The sequence below is a fragment of the Delphinapterus leucas genome, chromosome 10 (genome assembly GCF_059928025.1).
Source record: "Delphinapterus leucas isolate spDelLeu-1000000601 "Yukka" chromosome 10, BTC_Dleu_Yukka2, whole genome shotgun sequence".
Taxonomy (NCBI): domain Eukaryota; kingdom Metazoa; phylum Chordata; class Mammalia; order Artiodactyla; family Monodontidae; genus Delphinapterus; species Delphinapterus leucas.
In genome coordinates this window covers 44,587,133-44,611,996 of record NC_143138.1, presented here as the reverse complement: position 1 = coordinate 44,611,996, position 24,864 = coordinate 44,587,133, and the positions used below count along the sequence as shown (strand labels likewise).

Below are 24,864 nucleotides of genomic sequence, written 5' to 3'. Positions count from 1 at the left end.
AGCTACATCACCGCTGCTTTTACGCTTGCTTCTGGACATCCTGGGCTTGAAATAAAGATACTGTACTACTGTACTCTATATAGTAATGTACAGTAAAGTACACAAAAACACAACCACTTGTAGAGGACGCACGCATGTGACAAGGTACGCCAGACACGTGAAGTAACTTACATGATTGGACATGCGAACGCACGTTTGTAAAGTTTGCAACTTGAAGGTTCATATGTAGGGGACTTACTGTACATGTCCATTTGGGGGAAAGAGGTTTGGAAAGCTTTTTTCAGATTCCCAAAAAAGTCCATCGACGCCTACCCGCAAACCACACTGCCTTAAAATAACTGGTTGTCAGATCTGAAGATAGCACACTGGGTTAAGCTAGATGAAAGGAGTTACCCTGGCATTCTTGTGGCAACCAAAACTACACTACAGGCCCAACACGAGCTGCAGTATTTGTGGACACTGAGAGATGTTTCTCAGTCACAATACATATTAAATATCATTTCTTAACAAAGACTGTTACTCTACTATTCAGAAAGCCATTTATTAGGAAAGGTGAAGGAATAAAGTTACCCAAGAAAGTCACTGTTCTTTGATTTTTCTTATTATAAAGTTTATTAGCAGGCAGTTTGATGCCTTTCAATATTCCATGAAGAAAAAAATTTGTCTTAAACTGAATCTGAACTTACTGTGATTCAGCATAATATTTTTTTAAATTTTAGAGTTATAAAAGCATCTTTAAATCCAGACCTAAATAAAATATGTGACTTAAAGACTACACTTCTTTGGCCACTTAATTTTAATAATTTTCATTACTTTTAAAATGTAGTGGCTATAGCACATGAAAAGATGCTCTACGTCACTAACCATTAGGGAAATGGAAATCAAAAACAAAATGAGATACCACTTCGCACCCATTAGGATGGCTACTATAAAAACAAACAAAAATCAGAAAATAACAATTGTTGGCAAGGATGCAGAGAAAATGGAACCCTTATGCACTACTGGTGAGAATGTAAAATGGTACAGTCCATGTGGAAAATTAATATGGAGATTTCTCAAAAAATTAGAAAAAGGACTTCCCTGGTGGCGCAGTGGTTAAGAATATACCTGCCAATGCAGGGAACATGGGTTCGAGCCCTGGTCTGGGAAGATACCACATGCCGCGGAGCAACTAAGCCCGTGCGCCACAACTACTGAGCCTGCGCTCTAGAGCCCACAAGCCACAACTACTGAGCCTGCGTGCCACAACTACTGAAGCCTGGGCGCCTAGAGCCCGTGCGCCGCAGCAAGAAAAGCCACCACAATGAGAAGCCCATGCACCGCAACAAAGAGTAGCCCCCATTCACCGCAATTAGAAAAAGCCCTTGAGCAGCAACGAAGACCGACACAGCCATAAATGAATGAATGAATGAATGAATTAGAAATAGAATTACCATATGATCCAGCAATTCCACTTCTGGGTATATACTCATAAGAACTGAAAGGAGGATCTCGAAGAGATGTCTGTATCCCCATGTTCACAACAGCATGATTCATAATAGCTGAAGCATGGACGCAACCCAAGTGTCCATCAATGGATAAACGGATAAGCAAAAGGGGGTATATACATACAATGGAGTATTATTCAGCCTTAAAAAGGAAGGACATTTTGACATAGGCTACAACATGGATGAAACCTGAGGACATTTTGCTCAGTGAAATAAGCCAGTCACAAAGGCTGCATGATTTCACTTACACGACATACTTAGAGTAGTCAAATTCATAGACAGGAAACAGAATGGTGGCTGCCAGGAGCTGGGGAAAGGGGAGTGTGGAGTTGTTGTTTAATGGGTATGGAGTTTCAGTTTTGCAAGATGAAAAGAGTTCTGGGGATGGATGGCGGTGATGGCTGCACAACAATGTAAATGCAGTTAATGCCACTCAACTGGAGACTTCAAAATGGTTAAGATGGTAAATCTTATGTATATTTTACTACAATGAAAAAAATGGAAAGAAAAACTAAAACAATATATAGTGGCTAGTAACCATATTTCCTTTTTACAGTAGTAATAATTAATAATAGCTGCTATCTACTGAGCACCTATGCTCTTTCCTATGCTATGCTAGACACTATACGTATCACTAATTCTTACAACCTTATAGATATGAAAAGTGAGACTCAGAAAAAGTTGAGTAACTTGCCTGAAATCGCACAGCTAAGAAGCAGAGGTCAGTATTCGAATCAAAGACCATGCCCTTCTTTATGCACTGCATGGTCTCTGTATTTCACAAAAATTCAGAATAAAGTATATATGTGTCCCCAAAGAGCAGTAAGTTCAAACGGGCACTGATTACAAATGGATGATTAAAAAAAAAATACCTAGAGAATTCTATATTCTGACATAGAGAGTGGTTTATGACACTGATGAGTGAAAAAGGAAATTAAAGTATATGTCAAAAAAAAAAAAAGGCTAGAGCATAAGAGACATTCAGAAAAGAACATTGGTATATAACAATAACCTATACTTTACCTCCAACCCTAATATACCCATGCAAACCTACTCATATGTAGCTCTCATTCCAAATAAAGTTGAAAGAAAGGCAAATCCATTACAGGTCTCATGTTCTAAATTACAAAAGAAATGCTCCCCAGGGCAGCAGCATAGGAGGAAGAAAAGGGAGTGGGCCTAGGTAGCAAAGGTAAAAATTTAAATATTTTTCAAGATATTAAGTAGATGTTGTTAAGGATCGGGAAAGGGGTGGTAAAAGAATGGGAGAAAAAGAGGTTAAAAAAAGCCACAGACACTCCATTCAATACTCTGTAATGACCTATATGGGAACAGAATTTTAAAAAGAGTGAATAGGGACTTCCCCGGTGGTCCAACGGTAAAGAATCTGCCTTCCAATGTGGGGGACGCAGGTTCAATCCCTGGTCAGGTAACTAAGATCCTACACGTCGTGGGGCAACTAAGCCCACGCACCACAACTACTGAGCTTGTGCACCTCAACGAGAGCCCACGTGCCACAAACTACAGAGCCCACGCGCCCTGGAGCCCATGGGCCACAACTAGAGAGAGAAAACCCGCACGCCACAACTAGAGAGAAGCCCACACACCGCAACTAGAGAACTAGAGAGAAGCCTGTATGCTGCAATGAAGATCCCACATGTCGCAACTAAGACCCCACAAGCCAAATAAATAAATATTTTAAAAATAATAAATAAATAAGAGTGGATATATGTATATGTATAACTGACTTACTTTGTTGTACAGCAGAAACTAACACAACATTGTAAATCAACTATACTCCAATAAAAAAAATTAATTAAAAATTTTAAGAAAAGGAAGAAAAGAAAAGAAAAAAACCCGCCACAGACAGAAAAAGCAAGTGAATGAAAACAGAAACTACAGAATAGGAAGACAAAATTCAGTACTAAATCATGACATAAATATGCAAAACAGAGCTGATTTTTCTTTAAAGAGCACAATTGTGCCAGTAGCTTAATGGTTCCTAACTTTGCAAAGTGAATTGATCCAACGCAGTGAGTGGTTAGAGCAAAGTTCTTCAGAATAGATCTTCAATCAAAATGTGGCTCTATACATGTAGAAAGAAGAAAATAGCTAGGAGGAGAGCACACTTGGACAATTTAAAGGTATATAATAAAAATTCCAAAAAGCAGTCAGTTTTTCATTGAGGTCATTCATCAATACCTTCAAACCATATTCATGGCTGCAAATTATTAGGATATTTAAAAATTACTCTTTTATTCTCTCCTACCCACATTTCAGAAATTACAAAAACCAAAACCAAAACCTATCTGGATCCCTAGAATTACATCCTTTCTTAAATACTGGTTAGTGAAATTGGACATCAGCATGCCTTTTCATTGAACAATCTCAGAAAGGCAGAGAAGAGTGTAGGACACGGGATGCCTAGCCCTTCAAGGCAATAAAGATCTTTCAGGGCATCATTTTGTCACTGTCAACCTCTTAAATTTTTATTTTTTTATTTTTTGGTATTGTCATATTAGCATTTATTGCTTTCTGATTTCTCCTATAAGCACTTTGCTTTCTGAAAAACTGAAGATAAATTTAGAATTTTAGAAATGAAATGAAGATCTGGATTCTGAGCTTTGCAAAACTATACTAGCATATTTCAAACCATAAGTATATATTTTAAATATAGGAATATAAATTTTATTCATTAGATTAAAAATGGTCTCTAAAATATTATGAATTCATTCTCCTTCTAATACACTCAAAGTGAAAGTGAGATAAGAGAAAAAATACGATAGAAGCATGAGCGCATGGCGGTTTAGTGAGCAGGCAGCAGGGTACTAGTGGAGAGCAGTTTATTGGTTTCTCATCAATAAGTGAAGTGAAGTCTCTTCCTCTTGGGCAGTTGGCACTGTGGCTACAGCTGCATACCTTTGGTCGTATCAGATATGCTATTTAACAAGGCACACATCATATCTCCCTCTAAGTGGTGAGGGTTGAGTATATGTGCTGGCCTCTGAGTCTTCTTAAATTGATTCTCTAGCTCCAGAAAACCTTGATCTCCTGAGAGGATGGTGAAAGGAATCTGCTTGGGCAGTTGTTCATCCAGACGGCCAGCCTAAGTTGGAAAAAATGGCACAAGTTGATAAAGATCTGCATCTGAGCTTCCAGTCAAGTTACAGCTATTTCAGAATGAACACATACCTAGAAACGTGTATTTAGCTTGTTCCCTTGCTCCCACCAAAGTATGATATAAAGATCTCATTCATAAATGAAATATACCATATTTAATCCAATATAAAATGCTGTCAATGATAAGATAAGCTCTTTTATATGCCACTAAGAAAGAAAGAAAAGAAAAGCCAAAAAGAATATAACAGGAGGCCCCCACATAAAGGTGGAACACTAACAGGGCTACGCGCTCAACCTGAGGGTAAATAAAAAATGAATCTGCCATAGAGAAAAGGTAAGCAAAGTAATTTGCATAACTCAATCTTAGAACTGGCTAGATGGAAAAAGAAACTATCTGTGGTTTAAAACATAAGCAGCAGTCAACAAGTTTGCAGAGTATCAGTGTGACACAGAAACCCTTAAGCAGAGAATTTAATTTAAACTGGGTCTCAGGTGGGTTGTTTCTCCAGGTGACTAGCAGAGACAGAAGCAAATGCAAATTCCATCTGGGTCAACAGTGACTGCTATGGTGCCCCCCCATTTCAGAGACGTTAAAATGTGAAAGTGCCTCACGCATCAAGGAGTGTCATCTCCTGATAATTTATTCTAGAAATAGCTGAGGGTCCACTATGAGTAGCTGAGAGTCTGCTGGAACTGGGGATGAAGCAGTAAACACATGCTATGGGCTCCTGCCCTCAATAGTCATAAGTAGAACCTGATGCAGAAGGTTTTATACAAAAAGCACAACACTGAAAAGGAACCTACAGTGTCATTATGATTCAAGAGGGGAAAAAATCCAAATGGGTCCTAGCTTCACGTTTGATTTTGAATAAAACAATGACTCACATGCATACATATGGCAAAATCAGCAGCATCTTTTCTTTTACTACAGCGAGGATGAAGGAAGAAGCACCCAATCTTGTTTAGGTAATTATAGATCTTACAGTTGACGGGAGGCTTCCAGTTGGTGTTTCCTCCTATTATGTTTAGAAAAGGCATAAATGATGAGTCAAACAAGAGAAAAAGAACAGAACACTAGATACAACTGAAAACTCTATAAGGAAAAACAAATACTAGAAAAAAATGTTTCTAGAGGAAAAGTACCAGATTAGAAGGCAGAACAAGGCAGTTCTCGTGCAGGTAACACCAGGTTGTTGCTTAAATCTTGGGGAAGTAGACCAACTTCCCCAAATCTGCCTATTAATCTGAAAACTCACAGGGATGTTAAGCAGAATCAAAAGTAAAGTGCATGAAAATTCTTTGACTGCTGTTGTTCTATATGAATGTATGCATTAGTGGTTTTTTACAAATATGTCAAGGCTGCTCAGTGAATAAAAATGATGTGCAATCAGGAAAGCTGGACTTACTAAGAGGTTGTACTGACTACCTTATCCAGGTCAGCATGTTTCTATCTTAAATCCTAATCGTCTTCTTTATATGCTGCTTGCTGTCAAACATGGCATGCATGCCTTGTTTCACTGCACTTTGCTTTACTGTGCTTTGCAAATACTGTGTTTTTTACAAACTGAAGGTTGGTGGCAACCTTGCATTGAGGGAGTTCATCGATGTCATTTTTCCAACAGCATTTGTTAACTTTGCGTCACATTTCGTTAATATTCGCAATATTTCAAACTTTTCCATCATTATTTTATTTGTTATGGTGGTCTTTGATGTTACTATTGTAATTGTTTGGGGGTGCCATGAACCATGCCCATACAAGAAGGCAAACTTAACTGATAAATGTTGTGTGTGTTCTGACTGCCACACCGACTGGCCCTTCCCCCGTCTTTCTCCCCTCCCTTCCCACCTCCCTTTTCCCCAAGACACAATATTGAAATTAGGCCAATTAATAACCCTACAATGGCCTCTAAATGTCCAAGTGAAAGGAAGAGTCTCACGTTTTTTAAAATCAAAAGCTAGCAATGATTAAGCTTAGTGAGGAAGGCATGTCAAAAGCCAAGACAGGCTGAAAGCTAGGCCTCTTGCACCACAAAGTTACCCAAGCTGTGAATGCAAAGGAAAAGTTCTTGAACGAAATTAAAAGTGCTACTGCAGTGAACAAATGAATGATAAGAAAGTGAAACAACACTATTGCTGATATGGAGAAAGTCTGAGTCTCTGCACAGAAAATCAAATGACCACAATATTCCCTTAAGCCAAAGCCCAATCCAGAGCCCGGCCCTAACTGCCTTCAATTCTATGAAGACTGAGAGAGGTGACGAAGCTGCAGAAGCAAAGTTTGAAGCTAGCAGAGGTTGGTTCATGAGGTTTAAGGAAAGAAGCCGTACCCATAGCATTAAAGTGTAAGGTGAACCAGCAAGTGCTGATGTAGAAGCTGCAGCAAGTTATCCAGAAGATAAGTCCTAAGATAATTCATGAGGGTGGCTGCACTAAACAAAAGATTTTCAGTGTAGGCAAAACAGCCTTCTATTGCAAGAAGATGCCATCTAGCAGTTTCACAGATAGAGAGAAGTCAATGCCTGGCTTCAATGTTTCAAAGGACAGGCTGACTCTCTTGTTAGGGGCTAATGCAGCTAGTGACTTTAACTTGAATCCAATGCTCGTTTACCATTCTGAAAATCCTAGGGCCCTTAAGAATTAAGCTAGGACTTCCCTGGTGGTGCAGTGGTTAAGAATCCGCCTACCAATGCAGGGGACACGGGTTCAATCCCTGGTCCAGAAGATCCCACATGCTGCGGAGCAACTAAGCCCGCGAGCCACAACTACTGAGCCCTCATGCCACAACTACTGAAGCCCGTGCGCCTAGAGCCCATGCTCTGCAACAAGAGAAGCCACTGTAATGAGAAGCCCATGCACTGCAACGAAGAGTACCCCTGCTCACCACAACTAGAGAAAGCCCGCACGCAGCAACAAAGACCCAATGCAGCCAAAAATAAATAAACAAATAAATAAATAAATTTATTTTTAAAAAAAAGAAAGAAAAAGAATTAAGCGAAATTGACCCTGCTTATGCTCTATAAATGGAAGAACAAAGCCTGGATGACAGCGATGTGGTTTCTTGAATATTTTAAGCCCACTTTTGAGACCTACTGCTCAGAAGAATCCTTTCAAAATATTACTGCTCATTGACAATGCACCTGGTCACCCAAGAGCTCTGATGCAGATGTACAATGAGATCCATTTTGTTTTTATGTCTCCTAATGTAATATTCATTCTGTAGCCCATGGATCAAGGAGTAATTTTGACTTTCAAGTCTTATTATTTAAGAAATAAATTTTGTAAGGCTACAGCTGCCATAGGTAGTGATTCCTCTGATGGATCTGGGCAAACTAAATTGAAAACCTTCTAGAAAGGATTCACCATTCTAGATACCATGAAGGACACTCATGATTGGGAAGATGTGAAGAAAGCAAAATATCAACATCCACGGGAGTCTGGAAGAAGTTGATTCCAACCCTCATGGATGACTTTGAGGGGTTCAAGAATTCAGTAGACAAAGGAACTGCAAATGTGGTGGAAACAGCAAGAGAACTAGAATTAGAACTGGAGTCTGAAGATGTGACTGAATTGCTGCAATCTCAGGATAAAACTTGAATGGATGAGGAGTTGCTTCTTATGGATGAGCCAAAAGAAAGTGGTTTCTTGAGAAGGAACGCACTCCTGGTGAAGATGCTGTGAAGATTGTTGAAATGACAACAAAGGATTTAGAATATTACATAAGCTTAGCTGATAACACAGGAGCAGGGTTTGAGAAGACTGACTCCAATTCTGAAAGAAGTTCTACTGTGGGTAAAATGCTATCAAACACCATTGCATGCTACAGAGAAATCGTTCATGAAAGGAAGAGTCAACCAATGCTACAAACTTCATTGTTGTCTTATTTTAAGAAACTGCCGCAGCCACCCCAGCCTTCAACAACCCCCAGCCTGATCAGTCAGCAGCCATCAGCATGGAGGCAAGACCCTCCCCTAGCAGAAAGATTACGACTCACTGAAGGCTCAGGTGGTTAGCATTTTTTTTAGCAATAAGGTTATTTTTTTGGCTGCGTTGGGTTTTCGTTGCTGCCTGTGGGCTTTCTCCGGCTGTGGTGAGCGGGGGCTACTCTTTGTTGCAGTGTGTGGGCTTCTCATTGCAGTGGCTTCTCTTGTTGCAGAGCATGAGCTCTAGGCGCAGGCTTCAGTAGCTGTGGCACTCGGGTTCAATAGTTGTGGCTCGCGGGCTCTAGAGCATAGGCTCAGTAGTTGTGGCACATGGGCTTAATTGCTCCACGGCATATGGGATCTTCCTGGACCAGGGCTCAAACCCATGTTCCCTGCATTGGCAGGCGGATTCTTAACCACTGTGCCACCAGGCAAGTCCCAAGGTATGTTTTAATTAAGACTTCTTTTAGACATAATGTTGTTGCTCACTTAATAGACCACAGTATAGTATAAACATAACTTTTATATGCACTGGGAAACCAAAAAATTCATGTGACTTGCAGTGGTCTAGAACTGAACCAGCAGTATCTCCTAGGGATGCCTGTACATCAGAGGCTCACCGTACTAAGCCTCAGTTAATCAAAGAGGAGTCTCTCTCCCAGGTTTGGTCAATGGTTTGTAAAGAGATTTAGACTACGGCCATACCACCCTGAATGCACCCGATCTCATCTGATCTCGGAAGCTAAGCAGGGCTGGGCCTGGTTAGTACTTGGAAGGGAGATTTATGTGAAGATGCACATTTATGAACAGTAAGGATGAAGTGAAGAGGCAGTTATGTTGAAAACACACTAGTCCTGTAGTCATGAGGCCCAAGTTTGAAAGCTAACTCTACTATTTATTATTTTTGTACTTTGTGAAAAATAAACTTCTCAGCCTTCTTCCTTATATTTTAAAGGGTGAAAATTAAAACAATCAGTAAGCATGCATTAGTACCAAGTACAGTATCTGGCGCATTGTAGGTATTGAATAAAGGCTCTTTCAATCTGTATCTAAAGATCCACAAACTGTGGGTCACCAGGTACAGCGAATATTTACCACAGAGAAATGTAAAGAGAAAAATATTCTAGCAGAGTAACTATAATGCAAAGTGACAAAATTCCAATTATGTTCCTATCTTCTATTCAGGAAGGTTCAAAAGGAGTCCTTTTAAAGCAAATCACATTCTAAGGGGGAAAAAAAGGGAGGTTGTCTCAAATGTGTTCCTTATTAACCATACCTTGAAAGCCCCAAATAAATGTTCCTTGGTTAAGATTCCCTGGTAGATGACCAAAAAAGTTGGACCAGTTATCAAAGTCTACAAAGACTATGTGAGTCATGGTTCGCAGGTAATCCAAGTCTGGGAGGTCAACAACCTCTTCATCTGAGAAGAGAGAAACATCAACATGAATTTCATAAGAATTAGCTAAAACCTTTTTAATCTGTCAACTTAATATTAATCTTGCATGTTATTTACTTCTATCTAAACCATGTCATGAAATCCAAACCTGTATGTGACACAATATATTTATATCAGATAAGAAATATTTTGAATATTTCAGATATGATTATCCTTTCGACAAATATGTACCATTGATCCTGGCTTTCCTTAAAAGTCACTTATAAAAGAAAGTTTTTAAAAAATTAGTATACTGGAAGATATGGAAGACCAAGTTTTAAGGCTAAATAACTAAAAACTTGCACCATCCATCAAAATAAACTTTCAGGGTTACTTGCTAAGAACTTTCTCGCCGCCAGGAGTTTGTTCTTTTCCTAATGTAGACTGATTCATCAGCAGCCCTCTGGCTCTGTGCTCACACACCCGAGAGCAGACATGAGACAGCCCACAAGAGGCTCCTGTGGCTCGTGCAGAACAGGGCCCGGTGCTCCTCGCGCCAAGGACACCTCTTCCTCAGTCAACTCAGGGCCTCTCACCTCCCACCATCTGCAACTCTTGTCCTCCCTCCTCTTCCCCTCCCTCCTCTTCCCTTCTTTCATACCTTTCACTTTGACAGGGCCTTACAGTTTCAAGTGGTAGCAATGCAAGCCTTAAATGTTTATACTATTTTTAAAATGGATAGCTTCTACTCCACCTACTAGAGACTCCCTCAGAAAAAGACTGCCATCTTCCCATTTCCAAACCACCCATCTTCTTATCTGTCTTCTTAAAATACTAATAGATACAATGACCTCCTATCAGACACAGACCAACACAAATCCCCCAAAAGCAATCACAAGAGCAAAAGGAAAACAACAGAACATAAAATAGTGTGACCACGGTTTCACTGTTTGACATCGAGTTGAATGGATCAATAGTATGTTATTTAATCATTTCTCACATAAAACATACCACGGCTAAAGGCAATGTTGAGATCTACATGTGCTACAGAGCAAGCCTATAAAAACTCAGTAATTCATAAACATATTTTATGAACCAAAATACTCACATATTTCATTTTTTCCACTCGACATTGTATAACTTATGAAGAGTTAATCTTTAAAAGAATATACACTTAAAATTATACTCTAAAGAAAACAATTTACTTCTAAACAAAATGAAAACACTGCACTCTTCTAGACTTCCTTAATCTTATCAAAGAAGAAGGGAAGCCTAGAGTAAGCACAGACAAGGGGATCCATACCTCAGTTTTCTGCCTGGTTTCTTGCTACCACTTAACTCGACTTCTAATTGCTATTTTAACTCTAAGTAAAAGCTTTGCTTCCGAAGACGGTAACAAAAATATACAAATTCTCAAGTGACCTTTAAAACTTCTCATACTTATAGAATAAGGTCAAAATAGAAATAAAAAGAATTCACCTGATTTATCTTTTTATTGAACTTAAATCTAAATGACAGTAAAGTGCAGGATAACTTTCAAATCTGACTTTCAGAAGGACCATCTATTTCCCTCATCTTTCAAAATTCCCATGTCTTTTGGAAAAGAAAAGAAAATGTTACCTAAAGTACCTATTATTTAGCATAACAGATATTCCTTGTGCCCTTAGGTTGAGAGAGTGGCTGCCTGAAGCAGCGGGAATACAGATCCCTCCCGGTAAAGTGCACGCCGAGGTAACTCACTGGCCAACGTATCAGCCCATCAAGTCCTGGCTTCAACACTGGCTCCCTAGGAGCAAAGAGGGTGGCTACACCTGCGCGTGTTTCTAAGCGGAAATGGGAAACGTGTACGGACGTCAGGGTTGTGGAGCCGTACCTGTACTCTGACAGCTCACGTCAGTCTCGGCTCCTCTCTCCAGGTCTGAAGTCTGTGGACAGCTTGCTGCCTGTCTCAGCTTTCTCTCTGCACGGGAGGAACTGGCAGCAAACGTGTACGGGCTCGTCTGCTCAGGCCCGAAGCAGGCCACGCTGGGCTCCCGCAGGAAGCAGTGTTTCCTGTGGAAGTGCTGCTGCGCGCTCTCGGGGTCCTGGAAGGCTCTGGTGCAGGTGCCGCACTTGATCAGGCACCGCGGCGTGCCCTCCGCGCCCTCCGGCTCCGCGTGCACCTGGCGCACGTGTGCCAGCATGTCATCCGTGGCCTGCGCCGTGGCCGAGCACATGCCACAGCGTAACCACAGGCGGCCCTGGCCCAGGAGAGTCTGCAGACAGCGAGCGTGGTCCTCCCTTCTGTTGACTTTGCAGAGGTAGCTCTCCCGGCAGCCGCACGTCAGTAGGTTACCGGTCTCTATAACTGGAAAATCACTCTCGGTTTTAATGGAAGTTTCCGTTTTTTCTGACACAAATACATAGTCCATGCTGTGGTGCTCCTTATAATGACTCAGAAACGCTTCTTCCACATTAAAGATCAGATCACAAAGTCCACAGAAATACTTCATCTTTATTTCATTGTCATGCTCATCTTGGCAATGTCGATACAGTGTTTCCATCTTGTGAAAAGTCTTTTTGCAATGGGCGCAGCTATACCTATGAAACTGGTGACTTGCTAAAGACATGCAGTGTTGTTTCACACATTCTTGGGAGTCAAACATATCTTCACAAATTCGGCATTGCCATTTACCGCTTGGAGGACTGGTTGCTGGGGAATGATCAAGAATAGTAATAGTCGAAAAAGGATTATCAGCAGTCAGATCATTCACCAATGTTGTAGAGGATGACGGCAAAGTGTCACCTTCTACCTCATCTGTCTCATAAAAATACCTGTGTCCATTATGAAACTCAGTCACATGGGCCATTATAGCCTCTTTCCTTGCCAACTCCTTTTTGCATGTCCGACACCAGAAAAGAAAGTTATTTAAATGTGCCCCTCCATGAATGCGGCTCATATGTAAACGGATGACTCCTGAATCTTCACACACCTTCCCACAGACCACACACTTATAACACATCGTGTTTGCTGAGAAAACGTGCTTTTCTACTGCATCTTCACTTGGGAAGCGTTGCTGGCATTCACAAAACCAGGTTTTAACAAGTGACTTTTCCTTCTGAACACAAACCATACCCCCATGGCTTTTATCTCCTAAATTAATCTTCTTTTTTGGAACAGTGCTGCAATCTTCTGAGCTAGATTCTCGAATGGACATATTTCTTTTAAGTGATGAAAATTTTGACTTATCTTGCAACAGGTGCAAGTCAGAAGGGGGTTTGTTCCCTTCACTGCTGTGGCAATAAAGTAAGACTGATTCTTCCATTGAGTTAATGACTCGGACTTTGTGTCCTGAGTTCTGCTTGTGATTCCGGGTACTGGTTTCATCCACAAAGACACGGTTGCAATGTGGACAATAACCTCTCAGTAGGAACTTCTCTGCCACCTGAGCAATGCTCTTCTCAGCTAGAGCTACAGGACCAGCGTTTCGACAACGAACTCTAAATTGGACAAAAAAATAAACTCATAAGTATTTTCTAAATATATTATCTCTGCTTTTTATTGTAGGAATTATAAAGTAATCAATGTATACACAAGCACTAAAAATTGTTTTTCAATAATGTTGCAGGGCTTCTCTGGTGGCACAGTGGTTAAGAATCCACCTGCCAATGCAGGGGACACGGGTTCAAGCCCTGGTCCAGGAAGATCCCACATGCCGCGGAGCAAGTAAGCCCTTGCACCACAACGATTGAGCCTGCGCTCTAGAGCCCGCGTGCCACAACTGCTGAAGCCCGCGCGCCTAGAGCCCGTGCTCTGCAACAAGACAAGCCACTACAATGAGAAGCCTGTGCACCTCAACGAAGAGTAGCCCCCGCTCGCGGCAACTAGAGAAAGCCTGCGTGCAGCAACGAAGACCCAACAGAGCCAAAAATAAATAAAATAAATTTTAAAAAATAAAGTTGCAGATGATATAATAATATTCTATCTACCTGACCATTACCTACACTTTATCTGTTTCTAATCCATATACCAAAGGGTAAAACTAGAATCAAAAAATTTTTTAAAAATTCAGACAAATTTTAGACAAGTACAAACTATATCAAATGCACTGATAGGAACGTCATGAGACAAGCAAGTAATTAACTTCTCTGTGGTAATTAAACAATACAGAGGAGCACTACAGTGAGACTCTCAACAACCCTGTACCTATTCTTTAAGAATGAACTGATTTTACGTCAGGAAAATGCCATGCCCATGGTTGCTTTTATACTAAAGAAAGTGTCCAACATCATTGTTCATTAGGGAAATCCAGATTAAAACCACAGTGAGACTCTCAAAAGAACAACTAAAATGAAACAGACTGCCAACAGCAAACCTTGGCAAGGATGTGGAGGAAATGGAACTCTCACACCTGGCTGGTAGGAATGTGTACCAGTGCAAACACTGGAAATGTCTAGTAGTGTCTTATAAAATTAAATACACATACTCTTCGATCCCGCAATTCCACTCCTAGATATTCATCCAAGAGAAATAAAACCTATGTCTATAAAAAGGCTTGTATAAAATGTACATAGCAGCTTTATTCACACCAGCTAAAAACTGTCCATCAACATAAGAATGAATAAACAAATTGTGCTGTATTCATACAAGAGAATACTTCTCACAAATAAAAAGGAACAATGTACTAAACAATATGGATGAATCTTACAGATATTATGACAAACACAAAAGAGTGCATACTATATATGATTCCATTTACATAAAGTCCTAGAGGAGATAAAACCAACGTAAGGTGGAAAAAGTATCAGAATAGACTGCCTGAGGGTGAGAGGGTGGGAAGTGACCAGGAAGGGAAGGGAACAATGGAACTTTCCATGGAGAGGTAACACAGGATGGTAAAAGTGTGGGTTAACAGATGTATCCAGTAGTCAAAATCATAAAGGTTAAGATCTGTATACTTCAATAAATCGAAATTGTATCTCAGAAACAAAGAACTGTAAAAAATAATTAAGGGCAGTAAGGAGCATACAGATATATAAATAAAAGAAGAATGGCAGTGTTGATAATTATTAAAACTGGGTGACAGGTAAATGGAGGTTCATTATACTATTCAGCTGACTTTCATACAGTTGAAATTTTCCATTAAAAAAATTAGGAATAAAAATAAAAGGCAGAACCAGAATTTGAACTCATAAAATACAAGTCAGAACCAGGACTGTTAACATCAATAATTATACTGAGTGTATACAGAGTGATTATACTCCACTGCCTCTGTTTTTTGAGAACATATTTTACTTGAAGGTTTGTGAAAACAACTGTTCTACTTAAACAAATGCAATTGTATCATTTAGTAGTGTGATACAATTTTAATGCATTTTAAAGAAATAATGGGGAAAAAAAGACCTAAGAGACATAGCATCTAAATGTAAAGTACAGACTTTGAATTATGATTCCAACAAACCAAATGTAAAAAACATCATGAAGTAATCGGGGAAATTTGATAACTGACTAGGTGTTTGATGATATTTTAAAAAATAATTTTTTAAAGTGTGATAATGGTATTAGTTATTTTCTTTAAAAAAAAAGAGTGCTTAACATTCAGAGATATATATTGAAGTATTTACAGATAAAATGACAAGATTTGCTTCAAAATAAGAACTTCTGGGGATGAGAGTATAAATAAAACACGACTGTCATGTGTTGATAACTACTGAAGCCTGGCGAAAGGTACACTGGGGTTCATTATACGATTCTCCTTACTTTTGTATAGTGCTTGATAATTTCCATTGTAAAGACAAAAAAAGCATACTTGATTGTTTGACAAATTTGGCCTTTCACTGACATGTAATTTTTCACTTGTTTGTGATACTTTCCATGCTGGTTGACTCAAAGCCAAGGTTCTATCATAACCCTCTCCTCCTCCAGGCACAACCCTCAACAGCACATGCAGAACTTAGAACTGTTAGCTTGTTTTATGTTCACAGCAACATCAATATATCCACTTTCCTCACACCTCTCACTTCTTTCATTATGCTAAGTTTGGGTAATGTCCAGGCAAATATACACTCTCATTTTAGAAGGAGAGAAACATGGAATAGAAAAGTTATTTGTTGAGTCCTCTGGCTGTTGCGGAGCTTATTGGGCGGGAATCTTACAGTCCAAGACTAGCCCCTTACAAACCTGAAATGGGCAGTGAGCTCCATGTGGGAACGCAGTGTCTGGTGGCAGGCCACACACTTAACTTGAAATGGAACATCTTTGCACAGAGAGATCAAAAGTTTCTTTGCAAAAGATGGAAATGATATTGGCTGTGCCATTCCCTTGTCATCTGAAAGACAAAATGAACTATGACTTGCAAAGATCTGAGTAGAGTGACCCGGCCTTCCTCCCCTTTGCCTTTCTCAACATCAGGTGAGGTAAGCAAAAGAAGATGGTTATTTATGTGATAAAAATCTAAGAGAAGTCGTTTTCTAGCCTCAATAAAGTGCAGTGGATGCTGAACTCATGCTCAAGTTAAAATTTGAATCTTAAGTGCAGAGAAATACCCAACTTCCCAATGGATATACAAAAACATTATCCTGCATAAATGTTTTCTTCCCAAGTTTCTTTTCACTCCTCAAAGTAAACCTTACTCTTAGGTGCAAATAAATAATGAGAATCTTTTTTGAAAAATAAAAAATGAGATAAAAATCTTTTGCTTTCATGGTTCTCAAAACTAATGTGAAGATAAGTTACCTCAAGAATTATCTGAGAAGTATGATAAATCAGCAAAGGTTAAAGTAGTTTAATAATTTTCAGCGGAAGAGAGTATTAACATACCACCCAGTTTAAAACTCTGATGGAAATGATTCTTTCCAGACATATGCTTCAAACACTCATCCTTGCTGCTAAAAAGAAGGAAGCAATTTGGACACGCAAAACACTGAATAATCTGAGGAAGAAGGTTGTTTTTATGTCCATCATCTGCAGCTTCCTAAAATATAAGGCAAAGCTTTATTATAGACAACTAAAATCAATATTCAATTTCTTAAATCAACTTTCAAAATTTCCTATTTATTTGGAATATTTTGTATCAGTTTTTAACATGAAAACTTTTCTTCCCTGAGTGTGAACTGTGGATTTTTTTGTCATAAATGAGGTCCCATATATGAAATTTTAAATTATTTCCTTAAAAACAAATTATTACCATCTTTCTGTGACAATAAACATACAAGTACATTTGCTTTCTATACATTTTTCTCTTTATATATACATCTATATGCAATATTATATAAATGCATAAATGTTTTCATATCACATATACTTTTTCTTATGTTTTGCTTTGTTCACTCTACTCTGCAATATAACCTATGTTTACAAATACGTATTCTTCCATAAATTTCTCCATACAAAAATACACAAGGGGAATTGCCATTGTTTTATCAAATATTGTCATCTTACAGATTCTTCTGCCTCTTAGTTTTCTTATTCCACAATAACTAATGGAAATCCCTAAAAATCAACTGGTGTCGCTCTAATTTATTCTTCTTAATGGCTACAAACTACTCCATGGTGTGATGTGGATCTACTGAGATTTAGTCAACTATTCATTTCCAGGCATTTTTTTTTTTGCCACTGTAAACAATGGTTTTGTAAATATTGTTGACTATATATCCTCATCAAACAGTGCTTTTTCTCTCATTATCAAGATTGGCCGCATTGGGTTAAAAGGTTCATTATTTGAATATTAAAAGATATTGTGTAACTGCTTCTCAAAAAGGCTCTACAAATTCCGATTCCCTAGCACTGAGTGAGCCTGGCACAATAGCTATTACAGATCTTATTGTCATGTTTGCAGTCTTACAGGTGTGTGTTATGTTAATTTGCCTTTCCTGTCTACTAGTGAGTGTGAGCATTTATTCATACAATTCTGTGCATTGCTTATTCCATTCCAGCCTCATGTTTTGATTGTTTTTGCTTTTTCCCCTCTGGTCAACTTGTATCCATTCTCTGTTATCAAAACTAACTCTGTCTCATCCTCTATTTTTCAAATATTCTTCATCAAACATCTATTAATTTAGTATTAGTATATGGTCACCTTAAAATTCTGATACAAACAGGTATGTCTTTTCTAGAGTCCAGGTTTCCAAACTTGGCTAAGAGTCTCCTCTATCCCCAAATTGGAAATATTATTAAGTGTATATTTATATGTATATGTATAACTGTATTGTGCTGTGTATAAATATAATGTAACTTCTTGTTAATGGTCTTTAGAATAATAGCCTTAAAAGTTGTATTGTGTCTTCTTAAATTTACTATCATTAACATTAGGGATATCAAAATAGTTTGTGTAGTTGCTTATGAAATGCAACAGGAGGAGTGATAGGAAATTTACATTTTTACTGAGTATATGTCAAGCACCACCTTTCGGTTCAAATGTGCTTTTCCACTTAATCCTTACAATAACCCCGTGAAGTACTATTTTCATTATTTACAAATGAGAAAACTGAAGTTTACATAAGTCAACAAAATTATCACTCCCCTCCAAGTTGTACCCTCAGAAGAGACAAAGCTACCATTCAGGCCCAGCTTTATAGCTGTGGTGGTAAATCCTGTGCTCTTTCCACTACTCCTCACCCTATTTTATTTTGGTGACAGCCATGCAGAAGATAACACCCAGTATGACACTTTGCATTCCAATTAGAAGGTTCCAAATAAGAGCACTAAAAGCATTTACTACCAACCAATTTGTACAAATGACCCCTACCTGAAGAACTCTAATAAGCTTTAGTTCAACTGTGAGTTATAAGTGGATTCAAAATAAGCTTGTTTAAACTGTTTGCTCAATAGAACAAAAACTGTGATTCTACATAAAATTTTATTGGAATATACCTATTGCAAAAGTATAGCATATTTGCAAATAACTTCTACAAACCAGGGGAAGGAATGGGAAATAGGATATCTGGGAAGTACTCAATTCCTTTTTACCATTATATTTCCAGTTATATTAAATCAAAACACACCATACAAATATGTATACATAAAAAAAAGTATAACCATAATAAGATACCACTTCATAGGTACCCACTAGGATGGCTATTTTAAAAGACAGATAATAAGTGTTGGCAAGGATGTGAAGAAACTGGAACATTGTTAGTGGGAAAGTAAGCTGGTACACTGTGATGGGTAACAATTTGGCAATTCTTCAAAAACTTAAAAATGATAACCATATGGCCCAACAACTCATTAGAGAAGTGAAAAAGTATGACCACACAAAGACTTGTACATTTGTTTATATCAGCATTATTCACAACAGTCAAAAAGTGAAAACAACCCAAGTGTCCGCCAACTGAACTGATAAACAGAAAGTGGCATATGTCCATACAATGGAATATTACTTGGCAATAAAAAGGATGAAGTACTGACATATGTCACAACATGGATAAGCCTTGAAAACATCATGGTAAGTGAAAGAATCTTGTCACAGAAGGCCACATATTGTAGCATTCCATTTAATGAAATGTCTGGAAAAGGCAAAAACCACAGAGACAAAAAGTAGTGTACTAGTTGCCTCGGGCTGGGGAGGGGGAAGAGTCACCTTCGATGACAGAATGGCCCTAGGAACAGAATGAGAGAGAGTTGTAATGCCCACCGACCGACAAGTGACACTGAGGCACCCTGGGGCTTACAATACATCCTCCACCATCCCCACCAGCACCAAAAGGGAGAAAAGCAGGAAGTTACGCAGTGACAGACCCACTGGATAGTCTTTTTTTTTTTTTTTGGCCATCCTGCGAGGCATGTGCAATCTGACTAGGGATTGAACCCATGCCCCCTGCAGTGGAAGCACGGAGTCTTAACCGCTGGACCACAAGGGAATTCCCTGGATAGCTTGAACGTCAGAAAACACTAGACACTTGCTACTCAAAGTATGACTCAAAGACCAGCAGCACTGCCATCACCTAGAAGCTTGTTAGAAATCTTGAATCTAAGGCCCCACATCAGATCTACTGAGTCAGAACCTGCATTTTAACAAGATTCCCAAGTGATTTGTGTGCACTTTAAAGTTTGAGAGGCATGAGTCTAGACAGAAGAAACTGGAGATAAAAAGAAAACGGAAGGGCAGCAAGGCAAACAATGCAAATTGTGGACAGTTTCACAATTTCATTGAAGAACATCATCTTTATGAAACAGAATTCACAGGCATGCAATCTTCTAGCGACCTCTCCTGGCTCATTTAACATACGTAATGACTGGTTCCTTCCGAGTCCTTGTGACAGACACTCCAAAGAATAAGCAATAGGAGCTTTTATTAAAAACTATATGTCAGGCCGTAAGTGCTTTATATTGTATTATGTTTTCTCTCAACAATCTTGTATGTAAGTATAACAATTCCACTTTAGAGATGAAGAACCAAGCTCACAGATGTGCTGTAACTTGGTGAGAACACATAGCTAATGAAAGTAATTGGAATCCAGGTCTGTCTGACACCAAAGCCTTTGCTCTGTTTTACCAGATTGCTTCCCAGAAGGCTGAATATCATAAATTTACTTCCCAGAGAGACGGCAAAAGGGAGGGCAAAACAGCATAGGATGAGTGATTCCCAGAAAAAAAAGGAAACAGATTAATGAAACTTGGGAAAACACAAATGAGAGTATTAATTAATTTTAAGGTTAAAATATCTATTCAGATTTATTGAAGAAAAAATATGAATATGCTTACAGCATGGAATAGAAAAACACGCCCTGAAAGAACTCCAGTTCTGAAAAAGGTGGAATACTAGTGACCCACTGCAAACACTAAAATACTATGGAATGTAGTTGCACCCTTTTCCTTTCTCTCCCCAAACCTGTGTCAGGGCACTAGACAGCCCTATCATTTCTTTCTTTAATGTATCTTTTGGATCCACCTTAAGGTCTTTATTTTAAATGTCATTACCTAAGTAAACCCTTTTCTCATCTCAAAGCTAAGTTACTGCTGAAGTCACCTAAACTGGTCTCCTTGTCCACATCTTTGAATCCACCCTGAACACTGGTGCCATTCTAATACCACTCAATCTCTTTGGTGTCCCTAAAAAAGAAGAAGGAATTCGGTTCTAGAATTTAAAGTCCCTCTAGCTCTGAAGATATAAGAATTATTTTCATCATGTCACGTCCTGTGATAGTGCAAGTATCTTGCCAATATCAAGTTTAAATTTTGTGCCTTTATAGTCAAGTTACTTGTACTTGTGTTGGGAGTCCCCAGGTCCATCCCCAGGCTTGGTGGTTGGCTAGGACTCACAGGACTTGGTGTACAGCTGTACTCATGACTATGATTTATTATAGCAAAAGGATACAAAGGGGGAAAAGCACACTGGGCAAGGTCCAGAGGAAACCAGGTGTAAGATTCCAAGGGTCCTCTCCCAGCGGAGACACACAGACACACCTAATTTCCACAAGGAAATTAGGTGTTCAGCATAAACCACACTGTCTGCACCAACAGTTCACGCACAAAGGGCCACTCATCAGAGATTCGTAGGGACCCGCCAAATCTAAGTTCCTAGAAAACAGCCCAGTGCCAACCTTGCAAGCAAGTCCGTCTAAGGACAGAAGTCTCAGGCCTGCTATGTCACCTGCTCTCTGCACGCTACCTACTCCCATATTTGCTACTCTGTGTAGGCTCTTGTTCAAACCTTCCTGTGATTACACCACTTGTCCTTTCCATCTATCCAAATCCAAGCCTGGAGGACCACTTCTCCTCTGCAGTGCTCTGTCAGCTTCTTCTGCTACTCCTCTCCCCTTCCTCTGAACTCCTATTTCACCTGATGATGTACCATTGCAGCTTATTCATTCTAGAGCACATGGGTTCCTCTCGTACTACGGTGACTCATCAGGGTTGAACAAGACACAGGCTCCCCAAAACTAATGACTAGCTATACAACGAACTCAGCGTCAATAGGCGCATCTATCCTGGGAACACTCTCCAGCACCAGAACAGGGGTCAGTCAACCACAGAACTCAACCAGAGACACCTGGGAGTGCAAGTCTTCATTTTCTGTGTGAACCTCTACAGAATCCAAGTTACTACCCACATGAATTTTCAAGTATAGGGCTAGAGATTAGCAAATTCTGAAAACATGGTTTAAAGAAAAACCCTAGTTCTCTCTGGACATTAGCATTTTACTACTTCAAAACCTAATATTTACTCAGCAAATACATCATGTATGGATCTCACAGGTTTTTAGCTACAAGGATATTTAATGTGTTATTGTTTTTAATAACAGAAAAATGTAAACAATTAATACATCTAATAGAAAATTAAATGAACTATAATATATTCATACAGAATGCCATTCATTGATTTTAAATGTACATACTGATTCAACATATATTTAAACATTTATGTTTACAACACACTGCTTTTCTTAATTACGAAAAAATTTACATACTTTATCCTATGTAAAAATATTTACATAGGGAGAAGAAGCAGAAATATATACATAAAAATGTTAACAATGCTTATCTCTATAAGTGAAATTAAGAGCGATTTCTTAAAAGAAAGAAAAATACCATATGATATCACTTATATGTGGAATCTAAAATACAACACAAATGAACACATCTACAAAACAGAAACAGAATCACAGACACAGACAGTAGACTTGTGGTTGCCAGGGGGGAGGGGAAATGGAGGAGGAAAGGACTGGGAGTTTGGGGTTAGCAGAGGCAAACTATTATATGTAGGATGGATAAACAACAAGGTCCTATTGTATAGCACAGGGAACTATATTCAGTATCCTATGATAAACCACAATGGAAAAGAATATAAAAAAGAATATATATATGTATAACTAAATCACTTTGCTGTACAGCAGAAATTAACACAACATTGTAAATCAACTATACTTCAATAAATTTTTTTAAAAAGTGATTTCTTATTTTCCTTTTGTTAGTATTTTAAAGTTTTTCCACAGTGAACATATTGCACAATTAACATTTTGTAATTTTAACTAGTGAGATATCTAATATCAAGTGTGGGAAACACTTATTACAGAGTTCCTCATTACATTGAATTTGCTAATATCATGAATCAATCTTATATCCCTTGAGATTTAACACTTAATGCGAGTGTTAAATACCAGCCTTTTAAATACCAGATCTATTTCTTAATACCAGCATTAATAAAGGAATCATTTACTACGTGGTTCCAACGATTCAACCAGCAGTGAACGGCAGCACACTTAAGAATAATGTTCTGGTTATCATGTGACTAACTCACAGAACATCTTGAACAAAGTAAGTTATTTTCATAGAGCAACTCCATAAAAATGATATTCTTTAAGACTGCTGGCTTTCAGCTATCAGGGTTACCTGCCCACGATAACTTAATGTTCCAAGTAATTTTATTCCCCATAGACAATCATAATTTTGATCTTTATGTGCATCATTGTTGAATGCAACCTTAAGAACAGCAAGAAAACACCTATATCCCATTCCACGGTTCTCTAGAAAAAGAATACCTACTCTTAGCTTAGGATATGCTCTTACCTTAGCAAAAAGGTGATCCCTATATTGTTGTTGAGTAACAAAATTTTTATAACATACTACACAAGCAAAAGAACTGATGAAAGGTCCATGCAGTGTAATTGTTGGATCACATGGAGAGTGATCAAACCTACTCAGCAAAAGAGAGGTAACATTAGAAAATCTGACATTCTAGGGGCAGAACTATGTTGCTTCATTTGTTAAGCTAGACACACACACACACACACACACACACACATTCAGGACTTTACACTTTTTCTACTCAAATATTAAGGTTCTTTATATTCAAGAAATATCAAGTGGTTCCCATATGCCATGCAATCTCTTCAAACAGTGACCAACAGCTTTACGTTTCATAAAAGTACTCAAGATCCAATAAAATGGATTTAAGCATGTCTTGCCAAACTGGTAAACTTCCATTTTGAAAACTGTACAGCCATCATCTGTTCCTTCCTGCTTTATTTACCATAAAACTCACAAATAATTGTAAATGAACCACTGGAATAATAATCTCATGTCAAGATTTCTGGCTCATACCTATTTCCTAAAAATGGCTTTTAATCCTTTTAAAATGTCATTTTAACAATTTAACAAATTTGTGTCATTTAAAACTGCCTCAGAGACTTTTTAAAAATACTTAGAATACAGTTATCTGTAGAATGCTGAAGCCCCTCCAGAAGGCTCTAAGAGTAAGGTAAGGCGTAAGTAGGGTGAGACATCTGGAAAAGAGAAGGCTTAGAGGTCCAAACTCTCAATTCCCATCTTTAAACTATGAGAAGGGGAGACTGAAGATAAGACTATTTAATGCTTTTAATATTGCCTTCCCTTGATATTTACTTTCTCAAGCTCTACTATTCAAAAATTCAGTAAATTAATAAGATGGATTTCATAAATAGAATATTTATTGTTAACTTTGGTACATTTGGTTTGCCTTTAGCATTTATTTTGTAATGCCATACTAGCTTTCTTTAGGCTAGCCCAAATATCTGTTAAGTGCTTTGTGTCTCTTCAAATTTGCTAAATGCTGGATTTTCTAATGGACTGCATTTCTCTAAAACTGATCCAAATGCATATCAATGCAAAAAGTCTGGTCAGAATTTTATGAGACATATTAGGATTGAATATCACTAAAATAATCTGATTTCAAGCATTCTAGGAAGCCTAAGAAATGTACATTAGAAAAAATTATATCATAATAGCACAGAACAATGAGTTTGGAATATAAATCTATAATCACAATGGCAGAGGTGCATCACGCTTTCATTTCATCTTCAGCATCCACTATTCTGAATATCACACTTACCTTTTCAAATGTCCTAAGAGAAGGTGCCCATTATCGAACTGCTTGTTACAGTGCATTATGGGACATGAAATTGGCTTCCCAGACACTCGTATTTGGCCTCCTCTTCGGAACGAACCTTTTGTTCCAGAATTAATTGTGCCTGTTTTGAGTCCTGCATCATTGGAATATAAATTCTTA

General features: G+C 38.5%; 1 protein-coding gene across 1 annotated transcript in view; it reads right to left on the bottom strand.

The window, feature by feature from the left end:
- LOC111178647 (E3 SUMO-protein ligase ZNF451) overlaps positions 1-21,960 on the bottom strand; it is a 43,868-nt gene extending 21,908 nt beyond the window's left edge. The window contains exons 1-6 of the mRNA XM_022581489.2: positions 16,702-21,960; positions 16,063-16,210; positions 11,776-13,382; positions 9,804-9,947; positions 5,493-5,623; positions 4,407-4,593 (exon numbers count right to left, since the gene is read on the bottom strand). Of these exons, the coding sequence (XP_022437197.2) occupies positions 4,407-4,593; positions 5,493-5,623; positions 9,804-9,947; positions 11,776-13,382; positions 16,063-16,210; positions 16,702-16,744 (2,260 nt within the window). The 5' untranslated portion in view covers positions 16,745-21,960. The remainder of the gene's footprint in view (positions 1-4,406; positions 4,594-5,492; positions 5,624-9,803; positions 9,948-11,775; positions 13,383-16,062; positions 16,211-16,701) is intronic.
- Between the last annotated feature and the right edge of the window lie 2,904 nt (positions 21,961-24,864).